Source organism: Papaver somniferum, chromosome 5 (genome assembly GCF_003573695.1).
Source record: "Papaver somniferum cultivar HN1 chromosome 5, ASM357369v1, whole genome shotgun sequence".
NCBI lineage: Eukaryota > Viridiplantae > Streptophyta > Magnoliopsida > Ranunculales > Papaveraceae > Papaver > Papaver somniferum.
Genome location: NC_039362.1, coordinates 168,791,974 through 168,808,985, shown reverse-complemented (window position 1 = coordinate 168,808,985; position 17,012 = coordinate 168,791,974). Strand labels below are relative to the sequence as shown.

Below are 17,012 nucleotides of genomic sequence, written 5' to 3'. Positions count from 1 at the left end.
AAAAACAAAAGATGACAAATTACATGACTCTTATTTACATTTACTATTCTCTTTTATTTTTGGAACAAGAGATGATGGAATTGATAAATACTTGATTTTTTTTTTTTTTTTTTTTTTTTCTTTTTTTCTGAATATATACATCGTTTTTTTTTTTTTTTTTTTTTTTTTTTTTTTTTTTTTTTTTTTTGAAAACACTTTTGATACATAACAAAAGAAACAAAAGATTACATGACACTTTGCAAGAGGTAGCCCTTTTTGATGCACCCAGTTAAATTCGATGGTTGTCTTTCTTAATGTAACCTCCACCTTCTATCCCAACCAACCAAAGAACAAGCTAGTCAAGTTTCGTTCAGTATTCTAAAGTGATTGGCAATCGTAACTTCCTATCAACACCTTGAAGATCGAGGCCATACATGTATTGGTAGATCGTGCGCGTGCAAATTTCTTATCACTATGTGAATTGTGCTAGAATCAGGGTGCCTAAATATCTAGACTAAGACTCCTAATAAAAATACATATTTGCACAAGAGTCAACATTTCAAGGTAAATGAGCTCCATTTTTATGATTTTTTTTCAATTTTTTAATTTTTTTTAGAATTTTGATTTTTCAATTTTTTTTTGGAATTTTTCAATTTTTTTCAAAAAGAAGGAGTTCGTTTTCAATTATGGCAAATTATCATGGTATCTACTCTATACCCCCAAACCTAAACTAAACATTGTCCTCAATGTTTCAAAATATGGAAAGAATTAAAATGCAACATATGGAAAGGGACATGCTGAGTAGAGTAAAAGGAGAGAGAATACCCGATTTCGGCGAAAGCAGAATTAAAACTCCGTTATTCAAGGCAAAAATCCAACATATTTTAGCCGAGATCAAATTGGATTAGCAAAATATATACAAAAGGAACAAAAGTTTTTTTTTTTTTTTTTTTTTTTTTTTTTTTTTTTTAAATAAATAAAATAAAATTTGGTTTTTGTATGGGAGCAAGCCCACTGTGCAAGCCTCTAATGAAATGGATGGAAGGCTGCGGCCCACGAAACACTAAGTTTAATTTTGAAAGTTTAATTTGGCCCAGTTGGTTAAGGCCCGACGTTTGTTTTAAAACTTTGGTTTCGAGGTCCACTTTCGAGTGGAATACAAGTCCAATTGATGCTTACAAGCTCAGCTGGGTTTAAACCCAGAGTTCAAAATACAAGTCCAATGAAAGAATTTAAACAAGCCCACAAAAAATAAATACAAGCCCACAAATAAATTATTACAAACCCAAAATAGAAAAATAAAAAGCCCAAAAAAATTGGGTTAATTATTACAAGCCCACAATTAAAAAATTTGGAAGCCCACAGGTTGGGTTCTCTCAATGAATGGGTTTAGGCTTACCTTTTTAGCACAGCCCAGCTGCTCTGATATTGTTGCAAAAACCCAGTTGGGTTTTGGTTCTTTTCCTTGGTGGCGTCCCAGCAGAGGAAGAACAGGTTCAGAACAGCAGGTCCAACAGCAAATGAAGTGAAGCAGATGCAGATGCGAATGCTATGAAATGAAATGCAAAATAGCTAAGACAAACACAGATAAAACACAGCACCAATCCCCGGCAACGGCGCCAAAAACTTGGCAGGCTTGTAAAAGAGTCTAAAAATTATCCCCGGCCAAAAACTTGGTGGGCCCGGAGAGATGTATAAAATTAAGCGCAATCCCCGGCAGCGGCGCCAAAAACTTGATAGGCTTCTAAAAGGTCCTACAAATTATAACCGCAAGTGCACGGTGTCGAAAGTGGCAAATGTGCAAGTACGGGTCGATCCACAGAGATCGGGTGTGTTTCGGAAGTGTTTTAGCTATCTGGGTTCCTAGATTTGCTTAGGGCTTAGAATACCCCTTTGGAACTATTGGGCTTAATATACTAATGGGTTTGTTAAAATGAACTGAGCTTGGGCTCAGTTATCTTTGAAGTGCAAATGGGCTTTGGTCTTAAATTTAGGCTTTTGACCTTAATGAAATTTGGGCTTTGGTGGACTGAACTTGAGCTTTGATTTAGCTAGGCCTTTGGGTCTTAACCTGAGCTGTGGTTTCAGTTTGATGGACCTTTGCTTGGCTGCAGGAAGCAGCAGCAACAACAGCAGCAGCAGCACAAGTGCTGCACTGCAGCTGCAGCAGAGGCAATGCAAGTGCAGCAAAGCAGTGTTGCAAAGCAGTGCAAGTGCACAGCAGGAGAAAACAACAGTAGAGGCCTAAGCCACAGAAAATAGTGCAAGTAACATGACAGGACAAAAGCAACAGAAAACAACACAAGATGAACCAAGGCCTAAGCCAAGGGCAGGGTTGAGGTAAAGTTGAAATGAAACAATACTAAGGCAAGAATACAGGCATTCCTATAGAATGGGTTGAAAACTAGCTTGCTATAAGCACTAGCTTCTCCCAATGCACAATCAACACTGCAACCTAAGCATACACAGGGAATGGCAAGAAAATCAGCTTGCTTTAAGCACTGATTTCTTCCATTACACAATCAGTTCATTGCTTCAAATGTATCTAGCCTAGCATTCCTTCAAATGACAGTAAAACAAACATGATAGTGAATTGATACTAACAGTGAGCAACATCTAAACAGGATACAACTAACTGAACTAACAATAACAGAACATTCAACATATTTATAACAGAACATTTAACAGAACATACTAACTGAGCAAGAAATTAACAGAACATTTAACATATAACAGAACAAAGCAAGAAATTAACAAAACACAGCAAGAGAATTAACTACTAGCACATTTAACTGAAACATGAAAATTCAACAGGACAAGAGAATTAACAGAACTTAGCAGTCCTGGATGTGGGCTAATCCCAACATGAGTCTTTACATCACACCCACAGTCCCAATTTATAGTTACAAGCACAATTAGGGTTCTACACAAAAAATCCCCAAATTGACAGTAGACTAGGGTTTTGATTTTCGAGCTTACCAAACGTGATAAGACGAGTCCGTCTTCAACCCATGCTTCTTCTCCCTTCTCTGCTCCTTCCCATGCCTTCAATTTCTCTTTCTAGCTTCACTAATTCGTCAACCATTCACCTAGGGTTTCGGCAGGAGAGAAATTGACGAATTAGGGGGCTATAAAGATGGGTAATAGTTGTAGGAAGGTAGGGGTGATGATGGTGGAGGTGTGGTGGTGGTAGAGGAGTTGGTGATGGAGTCAGAGCAGGTGGAGAAGGTGGTGGTGTACGGTGGTTCTGTGGAGAAGATGGTGGAGAGGGTATGGCTCGATTGTGTTTGGGGTAGGGGGTGTGTTTGGGTTAGGTGGATGGGCTCGGGTACTAGGGTGTAAGGCGAATGCATCGAGTCTTGATGTTCTGTGACTCTGAGCTGCGAGATTCGGAGATGGTAGGTAGATCGGACGGTGATTCGGAGGTAAGCGATGAGCGACCGTTGGATTATATGATACAACAAAATAAACGGTACTTGATGGAGTTAGGTACTGTAGTGTTAGGCGGAGATATCAAACTTTGATGCACAGCAAGGGAGCGACCGTTGGATTCAACTACCATCTAATCTGAAGGCTTGGAATTTCAGCGCTGTGGTGCTTGGCAGAGACATCAGATTTTGATGCTCAGCAAGGAGCGACCGTCGGATGCTTCTGAGAAATGATCTGATGGCTGAGAACGGAGGCGCTTTTGTGTGTAGAAAATGAGGTTGTGCGCACCATTCTTCGCGGCTTCCTTGCGTAATTTCTCCCGGCTTTTCACTACTTTTCTGCTCTTTTCGCTCCGCGACTCATCCGAACTTTATTTATTACCTAAAAATGCAAAATTAATTAATAAAAATATTTATTTCTTGAAAACAATGAAAATACAGAATATGGGATAAAATGTAGAATTACTGCACAAAAGATGAGTTAAATGCCAACAAAAAGGGATAAATATATACAATATTTGGCACTCATCAACCAACTGAAACCTGAATCATTCAAATTGGAGTTCTTATACAAGATGACAAGTACTACCTAGGTTTAATCATGAATAAGTTGTTTCCAAGCATTAAAAACCTTCAGCTGTTGTATTCAATCAGTATGTGTAAGTAAAAGTTACACATCTAATTAGCATGTGTAACTAGAAGTTACACATCTATTTAGCTTGTGTAACTAGAAGTTACACATCCACTTAGCTTGTGTAACTGAAAGTTACACATCCATAATAAAGCACAAACGGGAGCTAATACCAGCAGATTAATGAGGATAATCGGACATACCTGTATAAATTGAACATATCAACAGCACCTTGGAGATCAAAAGCCCATGTTTCATGGTCCCCAGATTTCATAAGGTTATTGCCAACCCACTGGGAAAGTGATTTGAAGAACCCAAGCTCCATCATGTAATCTACAAGCCACCTGAGGTTTAGAAACATAATATGACATGTTAGATAGTTGATCTACTAACGTCAATTCTCTTACGAAGGTATGATTTTCCATGAAAGAAGAAAACACTTCCAAATGTGTTGTTCACTGGCAGTTCATGAACTCCAAAAGTCGTCCACCTTTACAGTGGATCCATATATATGGTAGTGTAGTTGAATGTATATATCAACTTCCCAATTGCACAAATGAAAACTGTAGTATACATAAGTACAACAAAATGAAGGAGAATAACTCTTACTTTCTTGATGGGATTTCTGAGGGTAAACTTTGCAAGGTCTGGAAAACCTTCTCAACTTCTCCATCACTCTCTTCAGGATTTACATCTCCAGGTACAGATTCCAGTACCCAAAGTTGTTCTGCATCAAGGAAGTGTAGAAAACTTCATTACATGGAAGGATGGACATACTGGGTTTATTAGCAATTGAAAGAAGCAAAGATCTCAAAAAAGGTTTTGTGTGTCCTTCTTCACATTTTGTAACAATTTTGTTTAGTAAAAACTGAGAATATGTAAATAAACATACTAAATGCCAGATCCAAATACTTCATCTACATTTCGTATCCTTAAATTACAAAAATTAAACAACATCAATAAAACCAAACAACAGAAGCAATTCATCAAACATTTAGAACTCAAAAACAGAATTATCAGATGTTGGTGATACCGAATCTCCAGATGAAAATTATTACTATTAACAGCTTATTCATTAGTTGTTTCCAAAGCAAAAGAAGAATCAGATTTTGAATCACCTGTGAATGACGATTAGTTGTTATCTTCTTTATTTCTGTTGTTGTTGAAGATCTTCATAGTTCCATTGTTGAACCTGCACAATAAGTAAGTCCTAAGGTTTAAAACATCATTACATACATGAAAAACAACAAAGAAGAGGAAATCCCAACTTAAAAAAACCTTGAAAAAAATGAAAGAGATGAAACAATAACTAATTAGATTGTAGAAGACTTCTGACTTGAATGGAGACTGAGAAGAGATGATGAAACCTTAACTTGAGATTCACAAGCTTTAATTTCAGATTCAAAATAAAATTGAAATAATATTTGACTGATTCGAATTCATAGATTATTTGATGCTCAACTATTTTATCTATTGAATCAAATCCATTCAAATCTCTAAATAACTACATCATAACCAGGATGAACTCCAAAAATGCACCAAAATTCCAAAACACCGAGAATAAAATTTCGATTTATCATCGTTTCTAACAGATCTTCTTCTTCTAATAACAAACACGCAGATGATTTACTATCATTCTTCCAGATCTAAAAAAGAAAATGAAATCAATGAAAGAAATATAAACCTAGAAACTTTATATGAATCTTCAAACAGAAAACTAAATTAGAACGAAATCTCTGCAGAAAAAATGAAATCAGATTACGAAATCAACCGATTGAATTGAAATTTTTCCTGTTGGATTTGATTTTCTACGAGAATCTTCATATTCAGTTCCTGCTGATGAATTTTCATTGAATCTCCGAAGAATAACTGATGTTGATTTCGAATTTATGTTTAGATAATCAGGATCTTTTTTTGTAAAGGTCAGATCTAAGTTATGAAATCATTACTCACTGGAAATTTCGATTAGAAATCGTGTTCTCGGCCTGTTTCTTCGTCTGAGAGAGAGAGCAAACCCTGAAACTTTTTTCTCTGCAACCTGCAACCGAGCGAGAGAGATGAGAGAGATGAGAGAGAAAGAAAATGAAGAAATGAATGGATCTTATGATTTTTCTCTTGTATATATTGAAAAGGGTAAATTTGACATTATGAAAATGTCACTTTATTATCAAGCCCTAAAAATTAAAGTTCTGGGCCTAAAAATATCAAAATGTGAAAGAATGGAGTTGACAATGAAGGATCCATTTTGTTGGGTTTCTATGTGTTGAACCCATGTAGTAGGGGGTTATAGTATTTTTCACTATCCAAATCGATCCATCATCATCAATCGCGTCATTTCATTTTCCATTTTGAGTTAATATATGTATTTGGACGTTAAAGTACTGTGTATTACTGCTAAAAATCCACTCGTATGATCACAACATGTATAAATTTTTAGACTATGTTGGAGGATAATCTCACAATCATGACAAGAATACTAGAATGACTTTAGAGTTTAATGCTCGGTATGGGCGGGTGAAGCAATTAATAAGGAAAAATAAATACCAGCAAGTACCTGAGTTAGGTTTATCTGGGGATAGATCTTGCAAAATCTTTCAATGTGTTCGTTCCCTAAGGGTGCCCCTGAACAGATCACCTCTTTAAGAGATTTCAAGTTATACTTATTCATCTTGTTTTGAAACCTCACCATCTGAACCACCACTGGTGGAGCTACCGGAAGCCTCGTTACGTTGTACCTCTCAATACCGCTGAGCATCTCCTCGACGGAATACTTTTTAACAAGCACGGCTGTTGATCTAGCAGCTAGTACCCCACAAACCATCATGGATAACCCAAACATGTGAAACAATGGTACAACACACATGTAAACGTCGTCATCACCACCTCCTTCAGTATTCCAAACGTGTCTTAGTAAGCCACCCATGGAAACCAAGTTCCGGTGTGAGCAAACCACTGCTTTGCTCTTCCCGGTTGTTCCCGAAGAGTACATTAAAGCAGCAATATCATCTGATTTGATATTGCTAGGAATGCTGCTGGATGATTTAGTAGGTGTGTTTACGAACAAGTTGTACATGAATTTTTCAACTAACAGGACACGATTCTTTAATATCATACCGTCAAATTTCGACTTAAACTCGTGGGTTTAAATACTAGTACAGGATTTGAGTCTTGAATTTGACAGTGTAATTCTTATGTGCTGTATAATGGATTAGCTGTGGTAAAAATTGCTCCCATTGACATTATGGAAAGAATTAGTAGAGGGAAATGAATGGAATTTGAGGAAACCACAAGAACAACATCGCCTTTTTTAATACCGAAAGAAGAATGTAGAGTGCTGGCTATGCCAATTGAGAGTGATCGAAGCTCTTGGTAAGTGAGGGACTTACCAGAGACCGAGTCTATATAAGCTGGTTTTTTCAAGTGTCGAGGGGAAAGTTGGGAGAGAAGAAATGAAGGGAGGGAAAGAGACGGAGTTGTAGGAATGTTTGGTGACTCCCATTTGCTGTAGTAGATACCTGTTAATGAACAAAAGCCACTCTCACTATCCCTTGTGGATGAGATTATTGTTTCCATGTCACTACCAATATCCCTTCCTTCAATCTGATAACAAATTAAGCTCTAGATGTATGATCAGATGTTGTGTTTCTCTCCCTCTCTAAAACTCCAAATGAAAGACTACTACATATATATCCTATGAATATGATGGTGCATGGAGTTAGTTGATTTGTTGAGTGTGTCCTGTGTGAGTGAGTGAGTCATCATCATCTTCGATGAGTGCATGCCCGCTTAATCGAGACCGTTCGATTGCATGCAATCTCATGTTCTAAATTTAAGAGTAACTAGTCCCAGCGAAGAGTGGTACAAAGGTATACAAACTACAAAGTACTAGTACTAGTTCTTAACAATAAAAAGGAAAGCATGAAGGACTAGCAGCACAAAATTACAGCAGATTGGGTGCACAAAATCTTTTTGAGTTTTGATGCCATACCCCTGAAACTTAATGATATCTTAGGCAAAGAAACATGTACCGGATTGTATAAATAGTGCATTGAACATAAAAAAATATATACTCCCTCCGTCTCCATTGTAAAGGCGGAAAACTAAAATTCTTTAGTCCCTATGAATAGGCATAAAACCATTTCCAATGTGATTTTTTTCATGTTTATTCTTTATTTTTAAAGGACATGATATTAACAAACTTAGTTAATGCCTGTAGTAAGATTCAAAAACAATTACACTTTCCAATGGATAAAAACCCTTAATAAATTGATATTTTTCATATTTCCTAAATAAATATATTGGAATTGATGAGGGTAAATCAGAAAACATAAGGAAAATTTATAAAAACCAATTTTTTTTTTATTTTATGAGAATTTCACTTTTTCGCCTATATATAGAGGACGGAGGGAGTAAGAAAGAAAATATTTAGCATTAAATTTTAATCTAGAGAAGTTTTCGACGTTTTTAAAAACCTTATTTGTAATACGGAGAGTACATCTTGAAATGAGGAAAATCCAAAATTTAGAGGATTTATTTTTTTTTCTTTTTTGAAGAAGTGAGAGATGTTCATTAATGAGCACAACACAATCGCAAAAACAGGTAGGGAAATTGGTGGATTTTAATGCGCCAGTAGTTCCTTCTTTTTTTTTAATATGTGAACTATTTAAACTAAAGAGTATTAATGACAAAAGTAAACTTTTAACTGCACACACCACTGTATACGAAACATGTGTCTCAGATTAGTTGGTTATCCAAACCACTACCTCCGTCAATACACCACTGTGAACGAACATGTGTCTAGGATTAGATGGTTATCCAAACTATTACCTCCGTCTCAAAAGAGTTACCCACGAACCTACCTATTATTTTGAAATGGAGGGAGGGTATGTCAAAATAATTTGAGTAATTTTGACTGTTTGACTTGTACTCCATACAATTTATTTTTTAAATGCGTTTGCCTGAAAACGGAGATGCATTAAGATTAAATTTCTATCGACCTTCTTGTATCCTAGAGAGTCGTGCTTCTTAATCTGAACAAAATCTTACAAAGAAGCGAGAGAAAGAAAGCCGCTAAAGCATCCCTAGCTAGTTTTGGATCAATGGAAAAGAAGCAAACTACTATACTTTTATTCGGGGCATGGTTGACGCACCATATCAGAAGAAGCAACTTTCTAGTTGGAGCCCTTGGGAATCGATGTTGTTTCAGTTTAGATATAAATGCTAAAATAAATAATCCAAATCATTAAACCTGGTATTGGTACATCAGATTGGAAACTAAAAGTACACCCCTCATAATACTCTTCATCTACAACTACCACCAAGCAAGTACACGGCATCTAATTTCTTTTCCAAAAACACAGTATACGCGTCCAGTATACTGTAAGTGTCCATGTGCCAGTCTAAATCTCTAGTTTGGTATTGGCAGTGACTTCTAAATTTCATTCTTTCAGCTGTGCCAGTGAGTGAAATTGTATACACATATTCTTGGTGAAACCGAGTCAATTACTGGACTTGGTCTAGGATGTTCAAGTACTTCCACATAAAAAAAAAGTGGAAGCACTCTGAATAGCACAAGTGGCTTCTCAAAAGCTAGACTAAAACGCATTCTTTTTCCAGAAGCAATCTTAACATCTTATAGTAAATTTCTAAAACCCATTAGACTCGTTGCATGGGACAACTTGCCACTCTACAGACGCTCGTATTTAAATTCTCGAGACAAAAGCAAACATGGCAAAAAATCCTAATATTTAAAATCATTTATATGGATGATAATATTATCATGAGATTAAGATAACTCGGAGTATCGTTCATGGAGTAGATTATCAAACTTATTTCTTACCCTCTGCTTAACCCTGATTTGTGGAGAGCTCAGTTCCACATAAATAAGGACAGCAATAAATGTACCAAACACCTTCCATCAACAACAACAACAAAAAAAAAAAAGGACAGCAAACACCATGTAATGGGTTTCTTAGAAGTAAGACAATAGAGTAACACAAGCCCTGCATCACCATGTGAAGCTTTATCTCCAAACAAATTCAAGTTTTTTAAAAGACAACAATAAACCCTTAAAGTTGAAGGTGAGAGACAGTAAGTGAGTTGTAACATCAAACCTACACAACATTGGGACCCAAATAATAAAAGCTCTAACAGCTTAACTCAAATTTGTTCTTTTCGTTCCTTTTTAATTCAGTTTCCAGCAAAGAATACTTCACCAAGAAGAAATAAAAATCATTACAAGCAATGAAAACTTTAACAGTCCCTGGCACTTCCTTTCATTTTCTCATCAATGTATGTATATTTTCTCATGCATTACTGACAAAAGATATCTGGCAACCAGTTCACTTATGAAGTGTATCTTTATTATGGTATGCGTCATGCCAACAGAAAATATAACGAGAAACAATGACCAACAAAAATAATGTGCAAATTATTTATGCAACTCAATAACTTTTTTGTTCCTAGTTCCTAGTTTCGACACAGTTATCTCTTCCAGTTCACTGAGGAAGTAAAGAAGAAAATGGTAAAAATACCTCTTCTTATAGCAGATGTGACTCAACAACGGCTCGGCCAAACTTTTCTTGAACATCTTTGGGAGTTTCAATCTGAACAAAGGAAGTTTAACAGAAAAATCATATTCCATAGTACCGATTGCAATTGAATTTGTCTCGTATAATGCAACTTGTGTTATAGTCTACCACTTACCGCATTTAGAGCTTTAAAAAGTGCCTTAACCGTGTTTTGGGGGTTTCTTGATCCCACAACCTACACGAAACAATGAACATCAGGTACGAACACCAAATTGTTAAAAAAGATGTTTAAGAGTCGCACAATGTCATCTGTTTGATGGTTACTTACCTTTGACTTGACATTTTTGAAACCGGCTAGATTTAGGACGAGTTCAACAGTTTTGCCGGCTTTAATCCCTGTTGTGGTAGGGGCGGGCCATAGGTATATCTAGGAAAAGAAACAAGTCCCAGTCCAGCATTTTAGGAAATGAGGGGAGAATAAACAAGTTATTTCTAAGTTAGGAAATGCGAGGAGAGAGAGAGGGAGAGAGGAGAAATTCGCTTGTACACGAACCTTTGTTTTCTTATACTCGGTTTGCACTGCATGTGTAATCGTGTGCTCCTCGTGTCGCTCTACATAATGAAGATTCTGGAAGCATCTCTCATATGCCTGAGAATCATAAAAGCAGTTAGCAACTGAGAAAATGAGATGACCAGAAGATATAAAAAAGAGTTAAAAATGCATACAACAATATTAAGGAGAAAAACAACTCCTAAATATATAAATCGAGCCATTAAGAAAGATAAGGATCTTTTATCAGTTAACTAGTGGATTGCCCGTGCCATAATGGCACAGGGCGGAAGGGGTGCTGGTGATCTAAATATCTAATGCCTTCGTTAGTATATCGGGGTCAATAATTAACACCACCAAAGCAAGTTGTCAATCATACTTGTAACTGTCAACAAAAAGGTACATATAGCAAAATACTACCCAAATGGGAAATTAAGCCACATATGGGGGTTTACTGCTCCATCTTACGCTTGGCACCAACCCAACTGGAACTGGAGTTACCCTTCCAGCTACCTTATATACCTGGCTAAAACCTACGTCGCCCCTGGCCTGTAACCGGTCCTATGACGGGTTAATAAAATTAACCCACAGCATTCTTCCCAACTCGATAACAGCAGCTCCGAATTTATTCCCATCACCCTTAACCATTATGTTACAGTTCAAGTCAAAGAATTGGAAACAACAAATAGAAGGACACACCACATTCAAGTTTACATGCAGTCATATAAGTACTGATTTTGTGTGTTTTCTGTACGATTTTTGTTCATATCTTCTCTAACTTAGAAAAGCTAATAAAATTACATAAGCCATACACACTTCTGATAAAAATGTGAAAGAATGTAACTTTTTGCGGAATATAGACTAAAATCAACTTTCTAGAAGCCAAACCATCTAATACTATAACAAATGAAAAAGCATGAATAGCAGAATCTCCACATAACAAATGCGCTTTCCCAGCTGCAGAAATGGAAAAGTCTGCTTCATGGATGATGCTGTCAAGACCGGGTGACTGGACAATAATCACAGTAGCATCAACTTTCAAAAGAAGCAATGCAGGTAAACCAACTACAACTGCCCACTTTCCCATCACTCATATACCACTACCACTTAGGTGTTCAAGACATGCCTATAAAAAACATAACATCTTTTAAAACAACACTAATCGAAAATCTAAATAAAGAATTAGATTAACACAATTTTTACATTCTTTCAATAACAGAAGATGTAACTTTAAGCAATTGTCCTACCCGGAACGAAAACAATAATAAAGAGGTAGCAAACCAAAGTGTAAATTCAGAACAATAAGGCTACGAAACTGGGAAACTATAATACAAAGTTTCTAAGGTATATCATTTGGTATTCTCATCATCTGCTCACATCGAAATCTCCAATTAAGAAAGAATAGCAACAACTGGTCTAGTTAAAAGAGATGCCATTGACAGACTATAATTCCATTTACAAATTAATCAGAACAGAAATTTAGCAGAAGATTTTGAATTAAGAATGAGTTTTTTTTTTGTGTTTGTAATTGTTTTGAATTAAAAATGAGTTTACAAACTAAAATGAAACAAAATGGTATTCAATTTGGCATTTACACAAACAGGTAATGTTCACAACGTAATCTTTCTACACTACAACTAAGGATGAAATCCAAAACTCATGCCCAACTGAAATTCAACTTGTTACCCGATTCTTACCAATCTGGATTTCATTTGAAAAAGTTATCAATGGAAATCAAAATTAATCTATCGGTTGCCTAGTAAGTTAGTTTAGGGTCATAAATTGCTCTATGATGATGAAAAAAACCAAACATAATGGCATAGAGATTATTCCCAGGATTTTCCACACTCCTGAAAACCATTTCAAATTTCAAACAAAACCAAATTATCGACTGGAAAATCAATAACATAAAATCTAATACCACATAAAAAAATTGTCAAATTATTCAGAAACAAAATAATTACCTAGATCGACTTGCTTGGCTCTACTAAAGTTCTTCAAAAATACCCAAGAGCCAAGATCAAACTTGCAGGATAGATCAAAATCACAAAAGCATGATTCATTAACAGGAATTACCGACTGCCAATAACCCAAAAGTTTAAAATGAAAGTTCAAAACTTGAAAGAAAAATAAAAAATCAATGCATAGACAAAGTGGATACTAAACCGCATGATGAACAACAGAAAGAACTAAAACCCCTAGATGCGAGAAAAATAATTATCCCAAAAACAGATCTCAACTGTTGTTTGTGTTAGGGGTTACCTTCTCCGATGACCAAAATCTAATCTTCTAATTTGAGAGGGAGCCGATTGTAAAAATAATGGTTGATGCTTCTCTGTGAAGTACCCAATTTCGAATTCAGAGATCGTGGGATCATTCACCAAATTTTACACAATTAAACCCAATTTCTATTTTAGAGTTACAGGTTTGAATGATCAATCAAATCAAAACTCTGAACTCTAAATTAGAAATTGAGTAAAGACGAAAACATCTTTAGGGAGAGAAATCTATATTCATGTTGACGAAGATAAAGAAGAAGAGATTTCGGCGATGGAGAAGACGAAATGAAGAAAAGAATTAGAGGAGTTCGGTTCTTTTTACATGTTTTAGATAGATAAGTAGTAATTTGCCCCTGGATAGAATGATAATACGAAAACTTATGCAGCAGTGTTAAAAACACGGAAGGTTATTCTAGAAATTTCCTGTGCGACGGTGGAACCGGAGAAAAATCGTTTTCGCTTATATTATAGATTTCTTTTCCTAGTGGCTTAGAAGCAATTATCCAGTGTTTTGCTCATGTGCATAACCAGATAAACTCATAAAAGTAGCTGAACTCTATACAGCTATTTTTAACTGCAGTTTACGAGAGTAGTGTTCTGATAATGTGACAGATGTCTGTGTTAGAAGTTAAGCAGAAGTTAACCCTATCTGAGATGGTATCGACCCTACTTGAAGTAGGGAAAAGAATATAAAGCAGCTGTATTATTAGACTAGAGAACTTAATACCTTTTGAAGTGCAATGGGAGCCGCTGGACCTTTTCCCTTTGCAAAACCAATGACTCCATTATAGTTCCCGCAAACTAACATAGCTGTGTACTTGAAAATTTGTCCACCCTAGAACACAGAGGACGACAGAACAAATATCGGCAAAATAACCAATACAGAACGCGAGTAATTTGACAAAATATAGCTTTCATACCTTAGTTACTTTACATGTTCGGTTCATATCAACTAATCGCGTATCAAAACCCTGAAAGAATAGAAAAACATTAGCAGGGAAGAAATACTGATAGACATCAAGATATTGGGAATGCAGTATTAAGCGCTGCAAAATCTATATGCATAAAGTTCCCATCACTGGTTTCAAAAAGAAAAACGAAATTATGATAACAACAGTGACACAATATCAGCTTAGCAGACTTCCATCAAACGGCATACATACTTTATCGAGAAAAAAAAAGACATACAATATATATATGCAGCATTAGAGCAACATTCAATTTAAGCTTTGCGAGCCAAAACTTGAACCAATGCTTAATGCCAAAATACTTTCAAAAGACAACCAATGACTAGAAGTAAGATATCCACGACCCTAAATCAAAATGGAACGGATATGTTGCAGACTCTTGGCTTCTAGAGAAAAATCTACAGAACCTACCATTGTTTAGCTTCAATTCCAGAAATGGAAAGTGACTCTAACTAACTTATTAACTCTTATGGTTGCATGTCTCGTGTATGCATATGCACCTCCGTCATACTAATCACATAAAATGGATGAAATGTGCAATGGAAGTATCTGAATACATGCCGATGCAACAGACGATTGCACAACGAAAGTAATTCAGAAATGAGTTAAATACTATGAAGCATTGGATATTATGGCATTCTTTATCTAATTCATTATCAGATTTTGTAAATGGAATTTAAAAGTAACCTTATATGAATACATACAGAGACATACAAACTTACTTTCCTGTAAAGTGGCCTTCTTTTCTCCTCAGTTAAACTATTTCTCTCCTCTGCGAGTTCTTTAACCTCCTCCTCCAAAACCCTCCCCTTCTTTCCAAATGTATGATCCAATGCCGCTAACTTCTCTTCAAGCTTGCTGTCAATGGCATTGAGCTTCTCCATCAATATATCATCCTTATCATCAATGAAATCTTTATCCTCATCGTCATCCATAAACCCTTTAATCAATTGCCTTTCTTTGTCAAATCCTCCTGAATGCTCTACAGAAACATCCGCATTGCCTCGTCCTTTATCGTGCTGAATAAATCCAGAATTTGCAGGATTATTAGGATCATAAGTCTCTTTCCACTGTACCATTCTCATGGCTCTATTCAGTTTCTGAAGAATCATAAACCTCTCCTTCCCAGTCGCGTCTTTCAAACGGTTCATCAGCTCTCCTATAACGGTATACTCAAATGGAAGTTGGAGATGCTTTTGCTCAAAGTGGTCAATTTTATGCATCCAGTTGTGAGCTTCGTCAAGGGTTTCTAAAAAGAAAAGAAAAGGCATAAATGGTTGATAATGAAGTACTTCACATAGACACATACTGATACACTCAACACCATAAACATACTAGAAACTCATTTCTTAGAACCATTCAGTTTCTTCCAAATAAAACCAAAACGAGTTAAGATATTCAACTGTAACCCATGAATACGTGAAGCCACCAAGTTCAGCTGGAAGGCAAGTGGAGTGCATCCCCCTTGCCATGCCTCTCCACTGAGGAGTTGGTTCACACCTTCTCCTCAAGCCGAAAAACAAACACAAGGAATGCCATTTTAATCAAGTCATAAACATTCGACTGATACAATTCTCAAACTCTAATATAACAAAACAATCCAAATGTATTTCATCCAAAGCAATATCCTATAACAAGAAAAGAGACAAATTTTACCAGAATGAGCAAAGCTGGTGAGCAATTCAGCATGACGGTTACATTTCTTTTCAAATTCATCGGATCGTTTCTGAACAGCATCAGGTTCCCATCTCTCATCAACTTCACTTTCTGAATCAGTTGGTTCTTCATGTTGCCCAAGTGGCCCTTTCTCTTTAGCATTTTGCTTTTCAAGTTTCTCAATCATTGGACCAACGCTCATATAATCTTCTTCTTCTACATCATCATTATCATCAAGCACACCAGCTTTTCTCTTCTCATCTTTCTCTTTTTGTTTCGCCGCCTCCGCCTCCTCTAGAAGTTTTTGGATTATTCTATCGCTAGAAGGAACAAAAGACGAACTGAATCTGTAATGAGATAATGATAGATTTGATTTAGGTATTTGGAAATGATGAATTTGGGGGCTAAAATTTGGGATTTTTCTGCATACATTTTTGTGAGGAATGCTGGGGTTTTTTAAGGATGGTGATTTTAGGAGTATTCGTGACCATGTTCCTCTCGATTTCCTTATTGATGCGGCCATTGTTGTGTCGAGGAGATGTATCAGTACACCATTTGAATGAGAAGTAAATCTCGTAAAACCCTTGAGAGTGAAAAACGGAGGGGTTTGACTCGGTGTGTGAATTCAGAAGTATAATTGTAACTCGGACGAGTATCAACATCTATAATATAAGCGAAAATGAATGTACTAAATTAGCCTTCCGTGTTTCTAAGACCACTGCATACGTTTTCGTAAATATTTTTCAAACCAAGGGCAAAAAACCTATTCCCTACTTATCTCCCTTACCTTCTCTTCTCTTCTTCGTCTGCTTTCTTTCTCAATCGAGATTTTCTTCTTAGATTTCACCGACGATACCATGACCACCACCAGCAGCAACATCACCACCACCGCAGAGCCAACGCCCCCCCTGTCACCACCATCCACCTAATTTAATTTCAACACCAGTTTCGATTTCAGTTCATACTCACCACCACGGCACCACCACCTCCT

At 36.3% G+C, this 17,012-nt stretch overlaps 1 protein-coding gene and 1 long non-coding RNA gene across 2 annotated transcripts; both read right to left on the bottom strand.

The window, feature by feature from the left end:
- Positions 1–3,727: 3,727 nt before the first annotated feature.
- LOC113283585 lies at positions 3,728–7,663 on the bottom strand. Its single transcript, XR_003327527.1, has 6 exons — positions 6,593–7,663; positions 5,992–6,076; positions 5,157–5,230; positions 4,648–4,765; positions 4,242–4,382; positions 3,728–3,789 (listed from the first exon to the last, which is right to left on the bottom strand). It is a non-coding gene; the product is annotated as an uncharacterized LOC113283585 (long non-coding RNA).
- A 2,366-nt stretch (positions 7,664–10,029) lies between these two features.
- Positions 10,030–16,645, bottom strand: LOC113283583 (probable 37S ribosomal protein S5, mitochondrial). Its single transcript, XM_026532906.1, has 8 exons — positions 16,022–16,645; positions 15,088–15,614; positions 14,318–14,368; positions 14,125–14,232; positions 11,122–11,217; positions 10,897–10,995; positions 10,744–10,803; positions 10,030–10,643 (listed from the first exon to the last, which is right to left on the bottom strand). Exons 1-8 carry the CDS (start codon positions 16,542–16,544, stop codon positions 10,578–10,580), a joined length of 1,530 nt encoding a protein of 509 aa, XP_026388691.1. The 5' UTR covers positions 16,545–16,645; the 3' UTR covers positions 10,030–10,577.
- Positions 16,646–17,012: the final 367 nt, after the last annotated feature.